Raw genomic sequence first — 20,837 nt, 5'->3', positions numbered from 1 at the left:
GGGAGGGACAAGACTCATCGTAACAAAACAAAAAAACACGAGCTAAACATGCACTTGTGCAACTTTCTGTGTGTCCTGTAACCATGATCCGTGATTGTCAACAAATACTTCACCGATGCTCCGAAGGCAGCCAACTGGATTGCGCTGAAGTGAGCCGCTAATTTTGAGCGAACATTTTTTTTTAAATACGCAGGTGTGGCCAATCAGGTAATTGGAATGGGGATTAAAAAAACTTGCCACTACGTTGGTTTCCAGTTGTGCAAAAACTTAGCGTTGCACACGGCTCTGAGTATTTGAAGATGAATGCCCGTTCGGAGTGAGTGCCTTGTGATAGTATAATTGCCGTTCATAGTTTGCTACGGATTGATGTTAAGTTTACACGTCATGTGCATTTTCACTTTGTTGAAAGACAGCATGGAAAATAAAACTAAACTATACATTTTTCTTTTCTTTTACCAGGTAAGGCCCACAGCTCTTTTTCAGAAGCGATTTGTCCAGAAATTATAGCTCAACGAAGTGGATTATCATGGAAATGTATAGTAACCGCATGTTTCTAAATGTGAAAGTAAACACCGTAGGACCTGGAGAAAAATCCATGCGACCACGGGGAGGAACATGCAAACTCAAAATATACAGGCGTCATGGTCGGGATCGAACCCACGACCTCCTGCATATCAGGCGAGGGAATTAACATCTCGCCACCGCGGCGTCCCAGATTCGAGGTAATTAAATTAACTAAATGACCTCGAGTCTGTGCAGTCTTCACAAATAATCTCTACACCTGTGCAATGAGCATGTAGGGTGAGGATCAACACGCGCGTGTCTCTTTGGCACTCCCTGTGACAGCAGTTACATTGGGACGTGACTCAAGAGATAACTTAAACCGTCACCTTACCACAGCTTCATGTATTCTACTCTTTAGCTGCGTGGATTATAACTTTTTTCTCTCTCTCGCTCTGTGCTTATCTGATGATCCGTGGTGTACAAAAAACCCATAAAATTACGCAGCAACACTCACATTTCCGCAGCTTGGTTGAACCGTTAATACTTGGTGTGAAATGCGATGTCTAACGTGTAAACTGAAACGGTGAACACACTACACGTGCACACAGGCGCAGCCTTTTAGGCTTGGGCGATAGAGTGGGTGCCCGGGACAAGAAGCCGCACGGAGCACCAACAATCTATGAGGGATGTCAAAAATGTGCGGATGAGAGGAAGAGAGAGAGAGACGCAGAGTAACACAGATGTGTGTGTGTATATATATAGACAAAGGGAGATAAGAGACAAATACACAGACTATTATACTAAAGCTTGCTCTGCATTCACAAGAAGAGTGACACACAAAGCAGAAGTATAGGGTCCGGGGGAAGTGTGGAGGGCAAGAAGTGCTGTCACTCCTGGACTGTGATTAGTTACTCTGGATAGATTGTGATCTTGGCTTTTAAAAAAAGAGAGCCAAATTGCAATGTACCTCACCTGGCCATCAATCATCAGTGTTCTAGGCTGATGCACGATTTAGACGGCTGAGCTTAAACCTGCCCACAGACTGTGGTTTAAGGAACAGGGACAGTGCCAGCAGATAAATATAACTTCATACAGCATCCAAAATACTACACACATTATTAATAATACTAAATCAGTGTGCATACGAAACGAAGAGAGACACGTATGCTCTCATAACCTCGTCACTATCATCGGCCACGATCAATCAACTGCCGCCGTCGTGATAAGCCGCCTCGCACGGGCACGCCGGCTGATTCCATTGCTCTATCTCCGTGGTGGACGTCACCCTCTCGGCGACCTACCTACCCTTGGCCTGCCACTCAGGGTCAGTGTTCTCGATCATCGTCCGTTCGAGTGACGTGTCATGCCCAAGCCCACTTAATTTCCTCAACAGTTTGAGTGATTCCTTTCACCAGCAGACATTCTCTAACCCACCTCTTTTTTTCGTCTCTCAATGCACCACCAAGCACGCATCTCTCCATACCGCTTCGTGCACTTCTCAGTTGTTGTACCTTTGCAGCCGTGCAGCTGCAAAGGTGCAACACATTCTCCAGGCAATATGCACTGCTCGGGATGCTGCCGTGGTTTAATGGTCAGCACGCTGGACTTGCAATCCAGAGGTCGCTCGTTTGATCTCCTAGCACGGCAGCTGAGCAATAGACAATTTTTCTTGAATCTCCCCAAGCTTCAAATCAAGTTTGAACCACCTCCACGGGGAGGATTTCCACACAACTCACACTTAACTTCAAATTTAGCAATCTTTGGAAGAACATAATCAATCAAGTAAAGTGTTAACTGTTGTGTTAACCGATTCTCTGTGTTGCATTGCATTACATTTCTAAGTTTACTATGTTTGTTTTCTCAAACTTCCTATTTCTCTCTCTAATTTTTTTTACCAGATTTGTCAAGTTCCAATTTCTCTCCTCTGGCCGCTCTCATTGACATGCTAATTTATCTGCCCCCCTCCCTCCTCTATATAATGCCTCATCACAGAGTCGTTGTTTCTCTGTGTGCCTATGTGTCTCTCTCTGCTTGTGTGTCTGTCTGTGTGTCTCTCTCTGCTTGTGTGTCTGTCTGTGTGTCTCTCTGTGTGTGTCTGTCTGTGTGTATCTGTGTGTGTCTCTCTCTGTGTGTCTCTGTGTGTCTCTCTCTGTGTGTCTCTGTGTTGTCTCTCTCTGTGTCTCTGTGTGTGTCTCTCTCTCTGCTTATGTGTTTCTGTGTGTCTCTCTCTGCTTGTGTGTCTGTCTGTGTGTCTCCGTGTCTATGTTTTGTCTCTCTCTCAAATCTAGCAATCTTTGGAAGAACGTAATCAACCAGGTGGGCTGTTCACTCTTGTGTTGGCCGACTCGCTATGTTGTATTGCATTATATTTCCAAGTTTACTATGTTTGTTTTCTCATTCATTTGTACCTGATGATGGTTGCTTGTGTTGCAATCGAAACTTCGTATTGTATTATTATTTAGTTACTTTTATTTCGACGTGACTTTACCGAAAGAACCAAATAGACACTCCAGAAGCTCCCACGGCAGCCCCACCCTGGCCCGAGCGATTCGTGTGCGCACGCACGCAGCGGTGGGATATGACGATGACCGTGGTCCGCACCTGTCGTGGGAACTTTAAAAAGAAAAGAAAACAACAGCCCCCTAGGTCAAATCCGCTTTCTGAGATTCCATTAAGATCGAATGGCCAGATCGAATCAGCTGTAAAGCTATTTGACCTTCCCATGCGCCAGGCGTGGCCAGCAGAGGTAATTGTAGAGAGGGGACTGGGTGCACTGGTGTCCTCACAACACGTGCGACTGACCACAGCTGTCACGAGGAATAAAAAAAAAACGTTTGCAAATCACTCTGGTGCGTCTAAATAGAGCTCTGCTTTGCGCCTGCGTTGGGCATAGTTTTTTTTATTCTCAAATAAAACAAGCTCCCAAACTGTTCCTGTGCACGCTGGATCCTCGTCGAATTAGCCTCTGTTTAAAACAGCGAGTGGAGAGGTTTTAGACCACCCGAGTAAGGATTTTTCTAGAACGGCAGTTACGGCACCGCGCGATTAAACTGCGGTTTGTGGGGAATTAATGCCACAATAACTATTGGCATTCCCACCATCCCAACCTGTAAGGCAATGCTCATTTGTGGTCAATGCAATCATAGCGATTGCATCAGCACTACCTGGGAGCAGTCTGTGTGCGCTCGTGTTTGGTTTTTCATGGAGTGACCAGGTTTCCATTGTGAGTGGAGTTCATCTACACACACTATGTGCCGCCATGAAGATCTCCGACCCTATGGAAGCATTTACGCCAATTTCTAACAAAAAAACAACAATCCCCAAAGTGATATTTTTTAAAAATAAAATATAAATGGGATGACATGATGCCATCAATATGACATGTGTAATAAATCAGAACAATATCAGCACTGAGATAAACTGAACATGTTCGAGTGAGCGGTCGGCTGCTTTGCTGAATGCTTTTAATCTGGCAGCTGTATCGCAATCTCTGAAAGCTAACTTCAACAAGTACTCTTCATTACAACACATGTAAGCCCATTTCCCAACAAAGTGATACTGACTTGATAATGGAATGACAAGAAGTCCGATCGATCACACGCCCCTCACCCCCCAGAACAGTCGACCTCAACTCAATTTCTCATAACCAGAACGGGAAAGGAATGAAGTTGCCGCGGAAATTTCAACCGTCGTGTCGAGGGGAAGGAGGTTACGGTCAAGGACTCGCTGGCAGAAGTACTGCTCTGAGAATCCACGCCTAATTCCACGCACGTACTTGTCAGAGCAAAAGGGCTGCTGTGATGTGTGTGACATCCACTTTTTATGCATGAATCTTGCACTCTTTTTTTTGATTCCTTAATCGGCTAAAACTTTTAAAAGGTACTTTTAATATTTAAAATTACATGATTTATTACGTTTTATTTATGTATTAATTTGTATTATTCATTAATTTTTTTATCTGATGTGTTATGTCTGTCACAATAACCGTGTGTTGTTGTTATTGATGAAACCCGACTTAAGAGTTTTTTTAACTCACAGGGTACTTCAAAATAAACTTAACTAAAGTCAAGCCACTGATTGTCTAACTAGTATTGCCGTCACGAAAGCAGTGTTTATAATTTACATTTGAAAGGATTCATGTTAAACCACAAACACTGAAGCAAATTAAACGGCTGGCAAGTCGAGCGGCATAACAAAAACAACATTCCACCATGATGATACTTCCAGTTTCAAAGTTCAGTTGGGCCGCTGCGTGGGTGGATTGGCTGTATGTATATTGTTCAAATGGCCATCGAGTTAATGGTCAGATTTCCAGTGGGCCTGGGTTATCCATTACTTCACGTAACATCCCCATGTAATGCCTGTCAGGGTGCCCCAATGATCGAAGCAAAACTATCGTGAGTCACACCAACGAGGTGGCTCAGCGGTAGATTGAGCGGCTTGGAAACATTGCGGGTTTGACTCAGCCCATCATTCCTCTTGAGGTCGATACAAATAAAGTACCGCTTTCCGGGGAAGTCAGTGCTGGTTGTCGTATGGAGAGTCCCGCTTCTGTAAAAGGTATGTGGAAATTTAACCACGAGCTCAGGGCTATACATGTGCGATGAGCACTGCCTCAATGCTTATTGAGCATGGTTGGCTATGTGCGGTGCAAAAGAAGTTCAACATACATGTGTAGAGACAGTGCGGGTGCAGGAACAGTTTGTGGCCCAATGGTCAGGAGGGGTAATTATTGAATGGGAACCATCTGGGAAGTTCGGGAACGGGTTAGAGAGTTCGGGCGCGGAGTGAGGGCCACACCGGGAATTAAAGGAGGCAAGAGGCAAGGTTCGGGGCTGCCATGGGATCGGGGTCGACTGTCTTCATGCCGTCGCTGTCTTTGGGTCGTCGCTGTCTTGACATAGTCACTATCTTCGTGTCGTCGCTACTTGCGTACTATCCCTGGCCCAAGTTATCTGTGCGTGATCCTGGCCCAAGTTATCTGCGTGAAGCGCCCTAAATAATAAATAAATAAACATCTACAGTTCAAGTTGTCCGAGAGTCACGACACATGCATGCATACATTTCGGCAATAAATCATTGTGACTCCTTGGCCTTTTGGCCTATGCTTGCTCAACCACGGGATAGGCTCACGCAATAAACATCGAATGCACACGATATTGTCCTGGATTGCGATCCAGTTCGTGCATAATGTGGGTTTGGCCAGAAGGTACTCACAGAGAATGGAGCCCCGTGGTGTCTCGCAGTGCCTCTCTGGGCACCTCCCTCAGCTGGTTGTTCTGCAGCATTCTGGGGAATGAGAGAGAGAAGAAGATGCTGTTAGTCCTGATTTAACAAGGGAGAAAAATCATGAATACACGCGGATTCTCGTCATGCTTTCCAATCGGCCCTCGAACGTCTTAAATTAGCGATGACAATGGTCGCTCTCGTGCCGGGCGTGCAGGAAGTGGCACACCTATAGGCCGTGATGAGACAATAGGGCTCAGCGGGTTTTTCCCACGAAAGGCGCAAGAAATCCCTTGATCAATGTGGCCAGTTTTTGTTGCAAGGGCGGGTCCCTAATAGCAATGCAACCTAATAATAAAGCGTTGCTCACATTGGATCATCTTCAGAAGAGTTTGTCATGTCCCCTTCGTTGCAGATGAATGTTGAGGCTGTCACGTTGTGTTCATGGCCAGTCATTGAGGACTTTACCATAAAGATACTGGGTGTCTGTCATCTGGACGGTAATCACGAGTACAAGTGCCACTTTGTGGGGAAGGCAACAGTGGTAATACTATATACTCACCACTGCCATAGGAATGTGGAATTTCCACCACTGGCTGAGGAGGGCTGCAACCTGGAGATGAGCACTACCTCAATGGTATTTGGGCTGGAACTTACTTGACAGTTTTCAAATACGTATTTCTCATAACCGCTATGGAAATGCCCATATACCATTGGCTGGATTGCTGTGCTTCCTCACGGCTGTCTCTATATACTCTATAATATAGGTTTATGGGTTAAATCGCGTACATATAAATGTATCGTTAAACTCGCCACCAAACGACACAGCCAATTAGTAAGGTTTGTCACACAACAGAACATGCCAATTCGTTACTAGTACAGCACACTGGTGTGTTGGAGAGCAAATCCACAATATTTACAATCTGAGTACAACGTTTCACTAGTAATTACAACTAGCTTCATCAGGTGACAGGCAGATTTGTGGAGAAACCCTCCTGTTTCGTTCCTTAAAAAGAGGGATAGATGTGTGACGTCATTTGTGAGCTCTTCACGTGAAGGAGGGGATTAATGAATGCATATGAATGACAATGGATATCCATTGCCGTTTGGGTTATTCATTTGGTATTCAAGGCACATTAAGCATGCACATTGTTCTTCTACCTCCTGTCGTTTCCGTGAAATAAAATAGCAATACCTGTTACTGTCTGCGTACACGTATTCCCCATTGATGTATGGTGACATGTACAGGCATGCATTTAAACAATGTATTATTTAATGATTCGCTTCGAAGCAGCACTAAGCCTGCAGCTATCCGAACAGCTAAATTTTTGTTTTCTCTCAATTGATATAGATTATCTAATTAGTCTTGGCCAGTAGTACCTAGTTTTGCACAGAACTTCAACGTTATCAAAATAAATTGAGTGTCCGTGTTGGCACACGTGTTCTGGCACTGCCGACAGTTGTATTTGGAAGTATTTAATATTTATTTGGTGTTCTTTTAGTCTCGTGCTGATCATTCGTCCTGTCTGCCCAACAAAGCACTTGCCACAAGTGCAATTAATCTGGTACACACGCTACGTATGGTGTGAAATATGTTCAACATACATGCATACACGTTGCTAAAAATGCTAAATGGTTATTTTAAAACGCCATAGATTTCAAGTTTGTTTGAAAATTCTGTCAAAACCATGAAATCTAACTGTTTGAAATAGGCCCATTTCAGTCAGGCAAAGGATAATTTAATGCTGTAATTTAATTGAGAGATAACGTACATGCAGAATACTGTGCAGAATCGCAAAGGTCAGGTTGCTTACCTATCTGCACACATTTGTTTTGCGCCATTCCCATCTCACGTGTGCCATCACTTCAAGTTCTCTGGCTTCTCCTGACAAGAGTAAAATGTAAATGTTCTTTGGCTTTGGTAGCAGTTCGTTGGTGCGTGTCGGTAGACTCTGCACTTTACACACCGCACGTATGGCACACAAATGTGCTACCCATGAAGGCCTTCGGTGAAAAAACAGCAAACTCTTAACACTGGATTACATAGAGGAAATCCAAGGTTGTGGAATAATTAACCTGTACCAATGCTGGTCAGCTGAATATTTGATGTTTGTTGCTTATTACGTGAAGTTTTTTGAATATATATACAATGAATATCTGGCTGCTTAGGCAATCACCGACTTGGTAAAGATCACAATTTGTTTGCGGTCAGTTCACTTGTTCAGTTTATAAATCCTCAATGACAACTGGGAGTTTGAGTGTGCAGCCGAGAAGTTTACCCAGAGATGAATGGCAAAGTCCAGAAATTGAAATTACGAGCCTGAGCACACGAATGGTGGCAAATGTTAGACCAGGAAAATAAACGGTGGACAGCAAGAGCTGAAAGGCCACCAAGATATGATGCAATACTGTGCGCCCAGCTGCCATAGCAACCCTTTACAGGGTTTGATACATTGAGGATATGGTACCGCAATATGTTACTCCTGAAATGTATGTGAGGAATGTTTAACTTCTTTCGCACCGTGCGTAGCCAACCGCTCTAACCAGAGCTGCGGAGCAAAGGCCAACAAACTAAACACAAAAGGCAGTTCTAGAGGAATGAGTTTTCAATCTAGATGATGATTTAAAAGTGCATAGCTCCAGTGGCTTGCTTTTACCGGAAGGAAGAGCGTTCCAGACGGCCGGCAGAGGCGAATCCGAAAGCGTGCAACACAGCGACCGCCTTTGTTCGATGGCCAGCCAAAAAATTAAATAAGCGCAATGTACCCTCCCCATGTGTATGCGATGATCTGCTGCGGTGTAACCCGCTTCTCGCTCAGGCCCGAGGAGTCGCAGTGCTCGCGGAGGCCAAAGCTACAACAGCCACGACGCCACCGAGTTTCTGACTTTAGTGGACTTCACTGGCAACCCGGCAAATGATGCACGGGGCTTCGTTACCTCGCAGAACGTGACGAACGTACGTACGGCCAGAGCTTCTGTCGTGGCCCTTCCAACCGAACAAGAATTGAGTATTATAAATGTCATAATTGTTGTAAACATTGTACTGACCATAAAAAAACCACACATGGCAGTGTAGAATGCGAATACAGTAATGTGCATTGCGTAATTTGGCTTAATTATAATAATAAACAAATCATGGTTTCACGTTCCTTTGCTTAGGGCACATTCATTTGTTATTTGCAACTAATGTCTCGTATTTTATATACCATGAATTGGAACTGTAAAGGATTTATACGAATTTTATTTCATTTTCGGAGCTGTCAGATTCCTTTGCTGATGTGCACTATATATAAAGATTATGCATAACGTTTGCATTAAATATAGCATATAAATACAGAATGTTAACAATGTATGTAGATTGCAAGTGATATTTGATCCCAACATGAATATAAATTACTCCTTGATTTTTTAATTACTGTAGCCATGTCAAGGGAACATTTTAATCTATTTTAAACAGTTTACATCTCAGTTGCTCCAATTATTCCCCCAAAGAATGGGTGTAAAAACACCAGACATCACCAACTGGCCCTACAGATAACCACGAATAAATAAATATATACAATATATCTCACCAACGCATACCGTAGTGTGCATGTTATACACATCTTTGTTGAAGAAGGGTTCAATGAACAGAAGATGTAGGAATAGATGATGATGAAAGGTAGACATGTAGCACACATACTTGTCTGTCATAATCTGCGTGTATATGTGAACATTTCGGACGTCTTGACATTGTTGCTGTGGTTGTATTAGACTGCCAGGAGCAGGAATATTGTAGGCACAACTGTGCCTGGTGTTCACCAATGTGGTGTATCCTACCAAAGTACGTATTGGTCGTGAGCAGGTCGCTAGGTCCATAGCGCAGTGCGTTAACCACTGCAAAAGACAAAGACCCCCCCTGTATAGCCTCAACAGACTGTTGGGGCAAGTGCTGTTAGCGAACACCTATAAAGGCCGGCGCGGCACACGAGGGCGTGGGTGGCTAACACCACGCCCAGCCGCCTTTGTCTCCCGAGTGGCAACATTTACACACCGCACCCGGTACTCATTTTAGGTTGAGTCGACCTGGGAAGGCCCAGGACCGGTTCAAATAATCGTCACTGCCGTTTGCTTTGAGCGGGTATTGAACCCGAGTAGCCAGGTTTGTAGCGCAGTGCGCTAACCACTTGAACCAGCGCAACACACACCAAACAATCTACGGACTTTACTACAAATAAAAAATGTTCGAATAATTTGACTTTGACCCGTTTGATGTTTAATTTCTCACACATCCACAATTTTATTTATGTATGGAATAATTTTTCTGCAAAGTCAACTTTTTAATGTAGAAATAGTGGAAATGAATAGTCAAGTGCCCACATATTTAAACCTTTAACATCGCGTGATCTGGTGGGCTTTTCGTAAGAAAGCGAGCTCATTGTTCATTCCCTTTTCTCCATCTTGTATTCTTTCTCATCTCTCTCTCTCTTGCTGTACCCATGGGATGCTCGCCCCACGGACGGAGTTCTTTCTCACCAATAAGTGACGCTCTCATTAAAAGCGTGATGCATAACAGAGAAGGCTGAAGCTTCCCAGCCACAACTTGGGATCAACTCGAGCAGCCCCAGCTCAGGTAGGGTATTGCCCCCCCCCCCCCCCCAAGCGAAGAGGGTGAACACCCCAATGGGTTTTCTGAGCCACGTAGTTAGGGTTTGCTATGTCACCAGGGAAGCCACGGACACCCCTCGAGGCATCTATCTGTAAAATGCGCACTTGTTTGTCCGTCACGCTCTGAATCTAGCAAACGGTACGTTGTAGGAAAAACATTGATTAAGTAAAAACGTGTCTCTTGGCGAGGACATTCCTTAAAAATTGGCACCTTTCCAAATTTTGTCCCTGAAAATTCGAACGAAAACAAATAACGTCCAATACAAAGTCATGGAAGCCAACATATTCCTAAAGAGTGACTCGCATTTTATCAGTACAATCGTCCGAAAGTTGGCTTCCCGATTGACTTGCATTCATACTGCTTCTGTATGACGTCGTCGTCCCGCGGTGATGTCACACGGACAGGACTGAATGACATCGTTAGGACGTCATTGCACTGATTGCAGTGCGCACGTGGCCAAAGAGGGCGTGATGAAATTATATACCACGCAAATGCAAGGTGGCTATGATAATGTGAAAGCCACCTTGGCACACTCGCCGGGAAGGATGCTCGGCGATCTTGCATTGACATGCTAATTTTTGCCTGGCAGCCCTTTGATTGGTGGAAAGCCCACCACTGCCGTGGTTTGCTGCCCACCACTTGCATTGGAATTGGCTGCTGACATTTGGGCTATGTCCATTTTAAACCTTTATTAGCAGTTGCCTTTAGAAGATAACCCACCTTTTTCTGATGACGACTGCTTGTGTTGCGATCGCAACGTCCTAGTTTTTTTGGTATTTTCTTTGAACCTATCTACGTGACTTTACCGAAAGACCAAAGAATAACTGACTAATACTTCTCAATATTTACTGGAAGGCCATGAAGATGCACACGAAGTTGTTTTTTTCTATTTTTGGCAGCATTTTTTTTTTCATCGGGCCCTTGTTATGGACAGCACACACATGTGGCGCTCAGTCAATTTACATACATCAGTTTTTAAGCAGAGTCACAACAGTCAAGCAAGTTATTTAAGGATGTTTGCACCAGACACCACGAGGTGCAATGCAAGGGGTGTGATCCTTCTCATGCAATCATCGCCATCGCTCACGGGGATCAATTTGAGGATGGGCAAAACAATATTTAGCGCGAGTCGATTGGTGATATTGTAACCGTGGTGTGAAGTTGTCATCGCAATGTGCTGCATGTTTGGCTGTTGTGGCTAAAGTGTTAATTGTGTGATCGCCATTGATTACAGAGAAAATTGTATTCAATTATCCAGACTCCATAACTTCAGGTGGGAATTTTCAAGCATTTGCTCTATCTTATGAAGATAGTATGGATATGACTGTGGAATCATTAAAAAAAGTAGGTCACTGTGGTCTGGTGTCACCTTTGCAAATCCCAAAATGTCATAATGAACCATAATTTACAATAATAACAGAATGTAAATGATTACAGTTGATAAGGAGATAACAAATATCACAATCATATCACTTTGTTAAGCAAAGAACACTGACACGAGTACGTATTTATGTATGTTGAACTTCTTTCGCACCATACGTAGCCAACCCTGCTAATTAGAGCCACACGTGCTAATTATATAGTTATACACCGTGGGTCGTTAATTTGATAGCACAAATAATACTTCTAGCTATTGGTAGTAGCTAGTTTCAATTGCTATACTGTTCTTCAATATACATTTTTCATATAAACAAATTCCTGATAGAGACAGTGTGTGTGTGCATGCCACTATATGAGGACTTGTTGCTTTCAAAGGTTTTAATAAATTACAAGTGTTGGCATTTTACCATGTAAAGCTGTTATCTAGTAACAATATGTATTCATTTGTAGTACAATTCCACGTGAGAAATCTGATAAACTAAAGGGTCTGGTTTAAGCCTATGGGTATGTGACATATGCTATGGGATTGCTTCATAATTACTGGGTGAAATGGTGGCCTTCGTGGCTCGAACCTGTTTGTTTAAGTAATTTAAGGGCTCACTGTAACATTCACTCTTTCCACTGCACCCTTGAGAACACGAGCCCTCGAACATTGCTTTTTCAATTATTCTGCCATGATTTTCCAGCGGCCATTTCATTGCGCGGCGATTAAATTCAAATAAATATTGCCATTGGCCACGGTGAAATGCAGGACAGAAAGAAAAAAAATCTGCTGGTTTCGGGAGAACTTAATTAACATAAATAATAAATATTCGTTTTCAGGAAAATATTGAAATAAAATGTGCTAGCCATAATTGAGGCAATATATAACGCTAATACGTATTTGCATGCGTTTAAAAAAAAAAGTTTATTTTATAGTAAAATGTAGCGATGGATTTTAATTTTCTTCTTTTATCAAGTTGCATTCCGTTTAAGAGCACATTATGTGGAAACAATTGTAATCTGCCTCAGCCGGTATAAACTATCAATTAGTTCGTGATTACACCAGTGGTATTTACATATTTTAGCAATCGTGCAGTGTTATAGACCTCTTTTTTTCTTTGAAATACAAGCAAATGTATATCAATACGTGTTTATTTTACAACGTCACATCACCACTCCTCCACCAATGCGGTTGTCCGTATCCCAAGCGCTGGAATGGCAACCACTGAATGCCTCAGTTGCCCCCCCCCCCCCGCTTTGTTTATCAACCTGCTTGCCTGTTTCTTAACCAAGTTCAATCCTGTTTGGGGGTTGACTAAGCCCATCATACCTCTAGGGTTGAGAAAATAAGTACCACTTTATCAATAGTGGTTGTCCTATGGATAGACTTACCCCTGCCATATGATTAAATAATTCCCACCACTGCCTCAGGACTGTAAACAGGAGATGCACACTGCCTCGATGCTCATTGCAGCAAGAAATCACTTTGACACTCAAAAGCCACGTAAGTTCTACTCAGTCAAGCCCTGAAATCCATTGCCAGCAGTTAATATTCTGATTTAGGCAGATAAAATTTAGTCTCATGCAGAGTACACTCATTAAATAAATGAGGAGGCAATTGAAACTGCAGCTGTTCAAGTCTCCTGTTCAATGTCAAAGCATTTATTCGTTAATGGTTTAACAGGCCACATGTTGCTGATGAGACTCAGTGTAGTTGAGGCCATTTCAGGAAATAAACATGTTTGTGCAAATGCTCATTAAACATATTGCCTGATTAGCAATCATTAAATTAATGCACCAGATTCAACCAACAGCTTAAAATGTACAGATATAAGTGCACGTTACATTGCATAAATATCTACACGGGTTTAAATGCATAATCAGCTGTGCAGTGTGTGCACAAAGCAGCATGGGTACGTATACTCACAGCACTCTTAAGCTGCCCAGTCCTGCAAAGGAGCTCTTGGGTACATGGGCCAAGTCATTGCCAGCCAATCGCCTGCGACGAGAAAATACACACATGCGATCGAGTTACCGAGTGAGCGGCAGCATGTCTTGGCGAACACTCAATATATACACGGTACCACATATCCAGTTACGTTAGGGTGTATTGGATGTGTCTGCCATTCACCATCAACAGAAAATTATATAAAGTGCGGTTTGTCCAATCGCTTCTTTTTATTCAAAGATGGCAATTAAAAGAGCAAAGACAGTGTAAATGTGTCGAGTGTCGTGTTAACAAACCCCCCCTCCTCATTAAATACAGGAATTCTGCAATTGGAAAGCAGTGCGAGTTCGCTTGGACAACGTGTACATTGACAGCACTCTCACGAACAACACTCCACACAGAATGTTAAGCTCTGACTGTAGGTTTAAAAAACATTAACATTTACAATGTTAATGTTGTTTACAATCTGAGTACTCAGATTGTAAATTAATCGCTATCAGAAGGTTGTCAATGTACTCAGATTGTCCATGTTGTCGATTTGCTCTCCAACACACCGGTGTGCTGTACTAGTAACAAATTGGCATGTTCTGTTTACATGACAAACCTTACTAACATGTAATATGGATACCTAATTAATAATGATATGAAGTATATCATTAACTGACGTGAAAACCCCTCAATTTTTTAACATTTTTCTTTTCTTTATGGTTAATCCAAAACCATGCCCATATCTCATGGTTCCCACCCCAGGTATTGCAAACAATATCCATTCCTCTAACAAAGGGCAACGCATGCTCGTATCTTCACACTCAGCAGTGTGGCTGCAATCCTTTATACAATTGATCATTTCAGCCAGTGACCCTCTTTGATATTTCACAAAAGGGGTCATTCTAATTATCAATTATTTTAAAATAATATATGTACCACAATTTATTTCAGTAATTAAGCAATTTCTCGACGCGTGCTTTGACTGGATTTCACTCGGTTTAGTGTGCATGCAGCAAAATGAAAAATTGGGTTCTGACTCTCATAATGCTCTTTATTGTATCAAGGACGCAGACATGCGACTAAGTGTTGATAACGTATATTGTGAACAATGTGTAATGAATACGTGTGTTTGCGAGTGTGTTATTACTGTCATCAATCATCATGTCAAATGCTGCAGCTTAGTCAGAGCGGTTTGTAGCACCTGGTCATTTAAAAAAATAACATATACTGTATATGCACGCAAAAACTGATGACCTAATGCCCTTCAAATGCTACGTACCTCTTACTATGTTCGTGACAGTGTGACATGCTGACATGTAAATTATTCTGCACAATCTGGAACGCAGGTGGATGTGCGAAGGTTTTTCTATGATATTTGTTATTTGGGGTTTCATTGACAGGGCAGAGACGTAACTTTCCCCGCAGGCTCTTACGCGTCGGGAGAGTAGGGCCATTTCAAGGGAAGATGAAATATGCAGCTTCAAAAGGGTGTCTGTGATGCAGGAGGGGTCGAGGTGGCTTCACATTGGCTGTGTACACTGCTTGTCACTTCTTGCTGCGATTAAAATGTTCGTTCCAACGAAGGTGCCACAAATTAACAAGCTGAGAGGCCACGATGCAAGATAAATTAAACAAACTCATCAGCAGCACTTGCCTTCATTTTTTTTCTCTTTCACATATAATCGGCGAGGCTTCAGGCAAAGGCCCTTTATGATATGTGATTATATATTTATTTTTTCATTTCCAAGGCAATGTTGTTGACACGTGTGTTGATGTTTGTTTGTTAATTGCAGTGTGACCGAAATTTGTATTCAAGAAATATGATGGTATTTAATCACCACATTTACATACATGTTGTCTATGATATCGATTTTCAGCGTGGAATGTCCCAAAGGTAAATCGTTTCATACTCAAATCGCCCAATGCAGTATTACTTAACCCGTACAGAAAGATACGAGAAATATGTAGCATACAATAGCTCTTGATACCTATGACAAGCTTTTTCCATGTAAATTATCATGGTAATGTTCACTACGCTATATTTTCTTGGCCGATCATGCGAGGGTTTTGTCAATCGTAAATTAATGTCCAAAGGTCTCTTTTGCCAATTACGCTATCCTGGTCTCTTGGGGTCTCACCTCGCTAAACAAATACACTCGCATTATCACGTTCAACGTGTATAGCTTTCACAAATGTAAAAAAAGCAAGATTAGTCAATGGGATTTTTAAGACTAAATGCAATCGGCCAATGTTATTCCATCAAACAAGTCAGGGATGTCATTGAAATATAAAAAAAGCATCTTGTATCTCATTGGAAAAGGCAACTATCAAGATGCTAATGTGCTTAATTTTTCAGGCCCTGTATCATGTTGTTCAAAGGGTAATGCAAGGGGGCGCTTGTGGCTGGTAACTTTTGAAAGTGTCATATGATTTCTTTTTTAGTTCTTACTTTTGTTGAGGCAAGTTAACCACTGGTGTTATTTTTTTAGGAAAACCGAACCTCTTTCTAATACAATTATGCTCACTTTTAGATCAGGATCGAGGAACTTGCTCACCTGGTATATTGATCTCTGAATAGCTGACGCCTGCTCATTTTTGCTGCGTCTTTTGAATCGGCGAGACATCTTGCGAATAGTTTCGTGGTGAAAACACGCAACATATTGCACTGCCAGGTGATTAACAGAGCGACTGATGTTCACGTGACCGAATAGTTCACGCGACAAGAATAGTGAGCTCGCCAGTGCAAGTTTATTGACCAGGACGCATGTCACCAATCTGCTGGCAGTGTCTCTTCGCGTGCGTCACTGCGACATTCTGCCGCTCGCACCAAAGGTCCAGGCCGAGCGTTTCTCACAGTGCGTTACCAGAGGGCATATTTATTTTCAGACTCAAGGGCATTACAAGCATTGTCCGTGACATTTTCTTTGGGATGAAAAAAAACTTTGATTCTGGGCTTTCAAAAACAAATACTGCACACTAGAGGTAGCCTCGGGACTTTTGTGTCTTAGTTAAAAGTCAATAGCAGTGCCCCACCTTGAAACCTGGCGGAGTTGAGAAGCAGACAAGAAAGCGGGCAAGATGAAAGATGGTTTGAGGTTATGTTAAACGTCCTTTTTATGATATTTAATAAAGATAGAAATGCCGTGCAGCCACCATGCTCTTTTGCTCCTCTCAGCTGTTTTTTTTGCTGGCGCGTAAACGATCGTATGTTCTGTGATTTGAATGCCATTGTGGGGATTTTGTTGCAACGCCGTGTGACCGAAATACTTTAATCTCACAATTTTGTCCAAACTGCATATATGGTATTCTCATATATTGTGGCTTCTGTCACAGACGATGTTGCCAGATGTGTTCCCCCATACATCGATATACTGTATATGCCAATGAGGTTAGGGCTTCAATCGTTGTCCTCCAGCTTGCTCAACCCAAATGCCTTCCTTGTGGCAAAAAATATCAACGGCAGAAAAGAACGTAACAACTTTTCGTCAATTAAACTTACGAGGGAAAAAACTAGTAAATGGAACTACAGAGTGAACTCAATGACGAGAAAGATTGACAACAAATATGACAGGGAAAGGAACCGATGCAAAATAAGCAAAATGTAATGCCCTTCTCCGGGGCACATTGATGCAATTTCAGTCGTGCCTGCAGGTCGCGTGCACGATGTGTCACAGAGACCGCAGGCGTATTCTCCACACTGCGCTCCTAGTCGCACGGTAAGGTGTGTCTGTGTGAACGCGCGCGCCTGTCTGTGTTTGTGATTTCAAAAGAGACATGGTTGGCTTTTGTTATAAATGAGCTCACTTTTTGGAAAATACGTATTTCCTGCTGTCAAAAAAGACAAACGGCCTGTGCCCATTCACCGTACCGACATAAGGCACAACAAGAAAATACAGCGATATATATTTAATGCAAAAGCTGAGTGTTTTAGACATTAACTCTGCAGCATTGTGGATGTAAAAATGTTCACAAGCGAACACTTGCATGACAATGACAAATCCACGGCTCCAGGAGAATGGAGAAGACATCACGTGAAATGTGTGGATATTGCAGCTGCCTACCAAACGCTTTAGGGTCGTGGGACATCCTGTAAGATCTACATTGTGAGTAGCACAGGATTTTCCCCCTCTAAAGAGCAATGCCTTCTGAAACATTTCCCGCACCTCCAATTAGCACAGTTGGCTACGTGCGGTGTGAAAGAAGTTGAACATACCTACATACATACATAGATTGGCTGCCAACAGACACAAACAATCTAAGCCATGTTACAGATGTAGCAAGGAGCCCATCACTATAGTGAGGTGTGCCAATGTCACGGGTAATAGTGGCCTGCGATTATCTCATGAGTGCAAGCCAGAAATAGCGTGGGCCGAACCCACGACCTCCTATATGCCAGGCGAGGAAGTTAACGTCTTGCCACCGTGGTGCCCCAAGAGGCAATGAGGGACACGTGAAATCTCGCCAGTCCTGTTCTATGGTCATGCTCTGTTAGCCCTTTCCAATTCCGATGACATGTGTACGTCATCAGTTTTTCTTCCAATGCCGTGTAAGTCATTGGATCGGAATCAGAAGAAAAACAAAAATAAAATAGCTTTATCGATACATATTCAGGTCAAAAGACATTCCGAGGTTCCCACAAGGGCATGCGGGAGGGCGTGTGGTACAGATTGGCGCCAACTATTAAGTAGTGCGGTCGTGTCGCTAGGGTTCTCGGCGGTGAGTACAAAACATTAAATTAATGCTGACCGCTTGCGCATTCCGAGATTCCGTGGTGAACGGGACCCAGCCTGAAACTTGCAGATGTCTCGGAATGTGAAAGGGTTAATGCAATTGTGTTGGTTGAAATTGGAGCCTAACACTCCGTGAACGTTCCTTGTCAGTGTATAATGTGCTAGCTCATTATCTACATGTTGTTTGAAGGTAACTGATAGAATGGTCATCACAGCCTCACAGATCCCCATATAATTTTGGCACACGTAAATGGAGCATGACTTTGCTCTGAATCACCTTTGCCTATAAAACAATAATAATAATACTTATTATCCCACAATCGTGTTTAAATTGGTTGAGCTGTGTTGGTGTTTGCCCGTGTAATTTCAACATCATGGATCATACACTCTGTTAAACACACCTTGTATTCAACAATCTAAAATAGCTAAAACACTGCTGTAGTTAATTATCATCATTCCCAGAAACAACAACAACAAAACTCCACTTCAGTAATGAAAGGTGGGGGAATCATTTTTGTGTTAACAACTTAGTTGTACTCGGGCCATTGTGTGCTGTAAAACAGACACAATGGCCTAGCTATTAATTATTTTAATTTTACCTGGTAAGGCCCACTGAGTTCTATAGCTTTTTTTCAGAAGCAACTTGGCCGTAAATGATAGCTCAACGAAGTGGCTTATCACGTGGACATTTATAGCAGCCAAATACTTTAAACGCATGTTGATTATAAATGTGGAAGGAAAAACCAGAGGACCTGGAGAAAATCCATGCGACCATGGGGAGAGAGACATGAAACAACTTCAATTATACAGAAAGCATCAGGGTCGAGATCGAACCCAGGACCTCCTATATATCAGGCGAGGTCGAATACATCTCGCCACTGTGGCGAATTTACTAATAATACTTTACAATCTTAAGCCACATTTACTTCATAGATCCCAATGCCCTGCATATGGAAAGCAGGGAATAAACCTGCAAGGGAAATGGCCAGAACGAGTTGGGCTGAAGGCCAGTTTACAGAGGTGAGTTTTCAAGACGCAACTTAAATAGCTCCAACGACTCTGATTGTCTTTTATTTACCAAAGGCAAAGAGATTCCTAGTCTTGGAGCTGCACTTGCAAAAGCCCGATCCACCCCAGGAACAGAGCCTTGTCTATTCCACACTCAATGTCACTGCTTGGTAATTATGTTAAGGAATTAGCAGGTGGTGAGCATAGTCCAAAGCTATATATTCCTGGGTGCATGATTAATTGTCCCTCCATTTTTCCATTCCTGCATTAGATTTAGCAGGAGTGGAAAGGAACGTAGTTGGCCCCCAGATGTTTGCACGGCTCTATAAGATAAGTCAATTCATTGAACCAAATTCAAACAAGATTTTTTTTATGCAATGCTTATGTTGTATTTTATACGTGCAATGCAATGTCAACATTTCAGCAGAGCCAATTTTGGAAAACAAATTTTGAGATACCCCTAATTGTCACATCACACATTATGCAGCCTTCTCTGAAAATGAGAAGAAATTAATAAATGTGTCCAGTTTCCCACACCGTTCTGCAAACTCAAAGGGGTTGGCGCTACGATATTTGCACAAACGAATTCATGTGTAAACTCCAACGAGGTCCCTGTTATCTTCGGATCGCTTTCTCCTCAGTACCCCAAGGTCAAGGCTCATTTCCTGTGGTGATGATAAGACAATCAGAGTCCTTAGATATATTTGTCTGTCTTGAAAACGCATGTCTTTGAATCGGCCTATCTACAACCCCTTAGTTCTGTTTATTTCCTGCTTTCCATACAGGGTGCATTGGGATCTACGGATTAAATTTGCGTTACAAATGTAAATTATTCTTATTAGTAGATCACGTGGTCACTCACCATACGACCCATTAATAATATCTCCAGTTGCGAAAAGACATTACAACTGATTGGTCACATCTCATGCATTAATTGAATGCAGTGGCTATAGTCAGACGATTAATGAGTTACCTGCCTAGCCTCATAAAGACACAAAGACAAGAAGGGCTTAGGGTTCAGTGCTTAATATACCTACCGTTCAACCAATAAACGGCAGTCTGCACATATCAGGCATCACTCAGCATGGTTCAGGTTCTGTAGCTGATTGGCCACTCCAGAAGGTCAATATCAAAAAGTTGAACCATGTACTTCAATTGCTACAATGATTTCTATATAATTTATGGAAGAAAAAGAGTCAAATTTCCACTGATTTCTGGAAATTTGGGTAATTTTTATTTTTTTATTTTATAAGAACAGTTTCTGCTAACACACAAAAGTGGCCATTGGTATTCTGTATGAGCCTTTGCAATGTTTTTTTCACGTGAAAATGTGTTTCATACTTGCATTCAACGCAATGTTTTTTTTATTTCCAGGTTCGAGTATATTATATCGTGCATGTTATATTTCTGGCTGCACAGATTT

The 20,837-nt window shown here is 42.4% G+C and overlaps 1 protein-coding gene across 1 annotated transcript in view; it reads right to left on the bottom strand.

Moving 5' to 3' along the window:
* LOC144933776 (leucine-rich repeat-containing G-protein coupled receptor 5-like) overlaps positions 1-20,837 on the bottom strand; it is a 142,411-nt gene that overhangs the window by 80,168 nt on the left and 41,406 nt on the right. Inside the window, exons 3-4 of the mRNA XM_078858881.1 lie at positions 13,668-13,739; positions 5,722-5,793 (exon numbers count right to left, since the gene is read on the bottom strand). Of these exons, the coding sequence (XP_078715007.1) occupies positions 5,722-5,793; positions 13,668-13,739 (144 nt within the window). The remainder of the gene's footprint in view (positions 1-5,721; positions 5,794-13,667; positions 13,740-20,837) is intronic.

This window comes from Lampetra fluviatilis, chromosome 8, assembly GCF_964198595.1.
Source record: "Lampetra fluviatilis chromosome 8, kcLamFluv1.1, whole genome shotgun sequence".
In the NCBI taxonomy this organism is placed as follows: domain Eukaryota; kingdom Metazoa; phylum Chordata; class Hyperoartia; order Petromyzontiformes; family Petromyzontidae; genus Lampetra; species Lampetra fluviatilis.
Note: the sequence above shows the minus strand (reverse complement) of the source record. Positions and strands in the feature narration are given on the sequence as shown.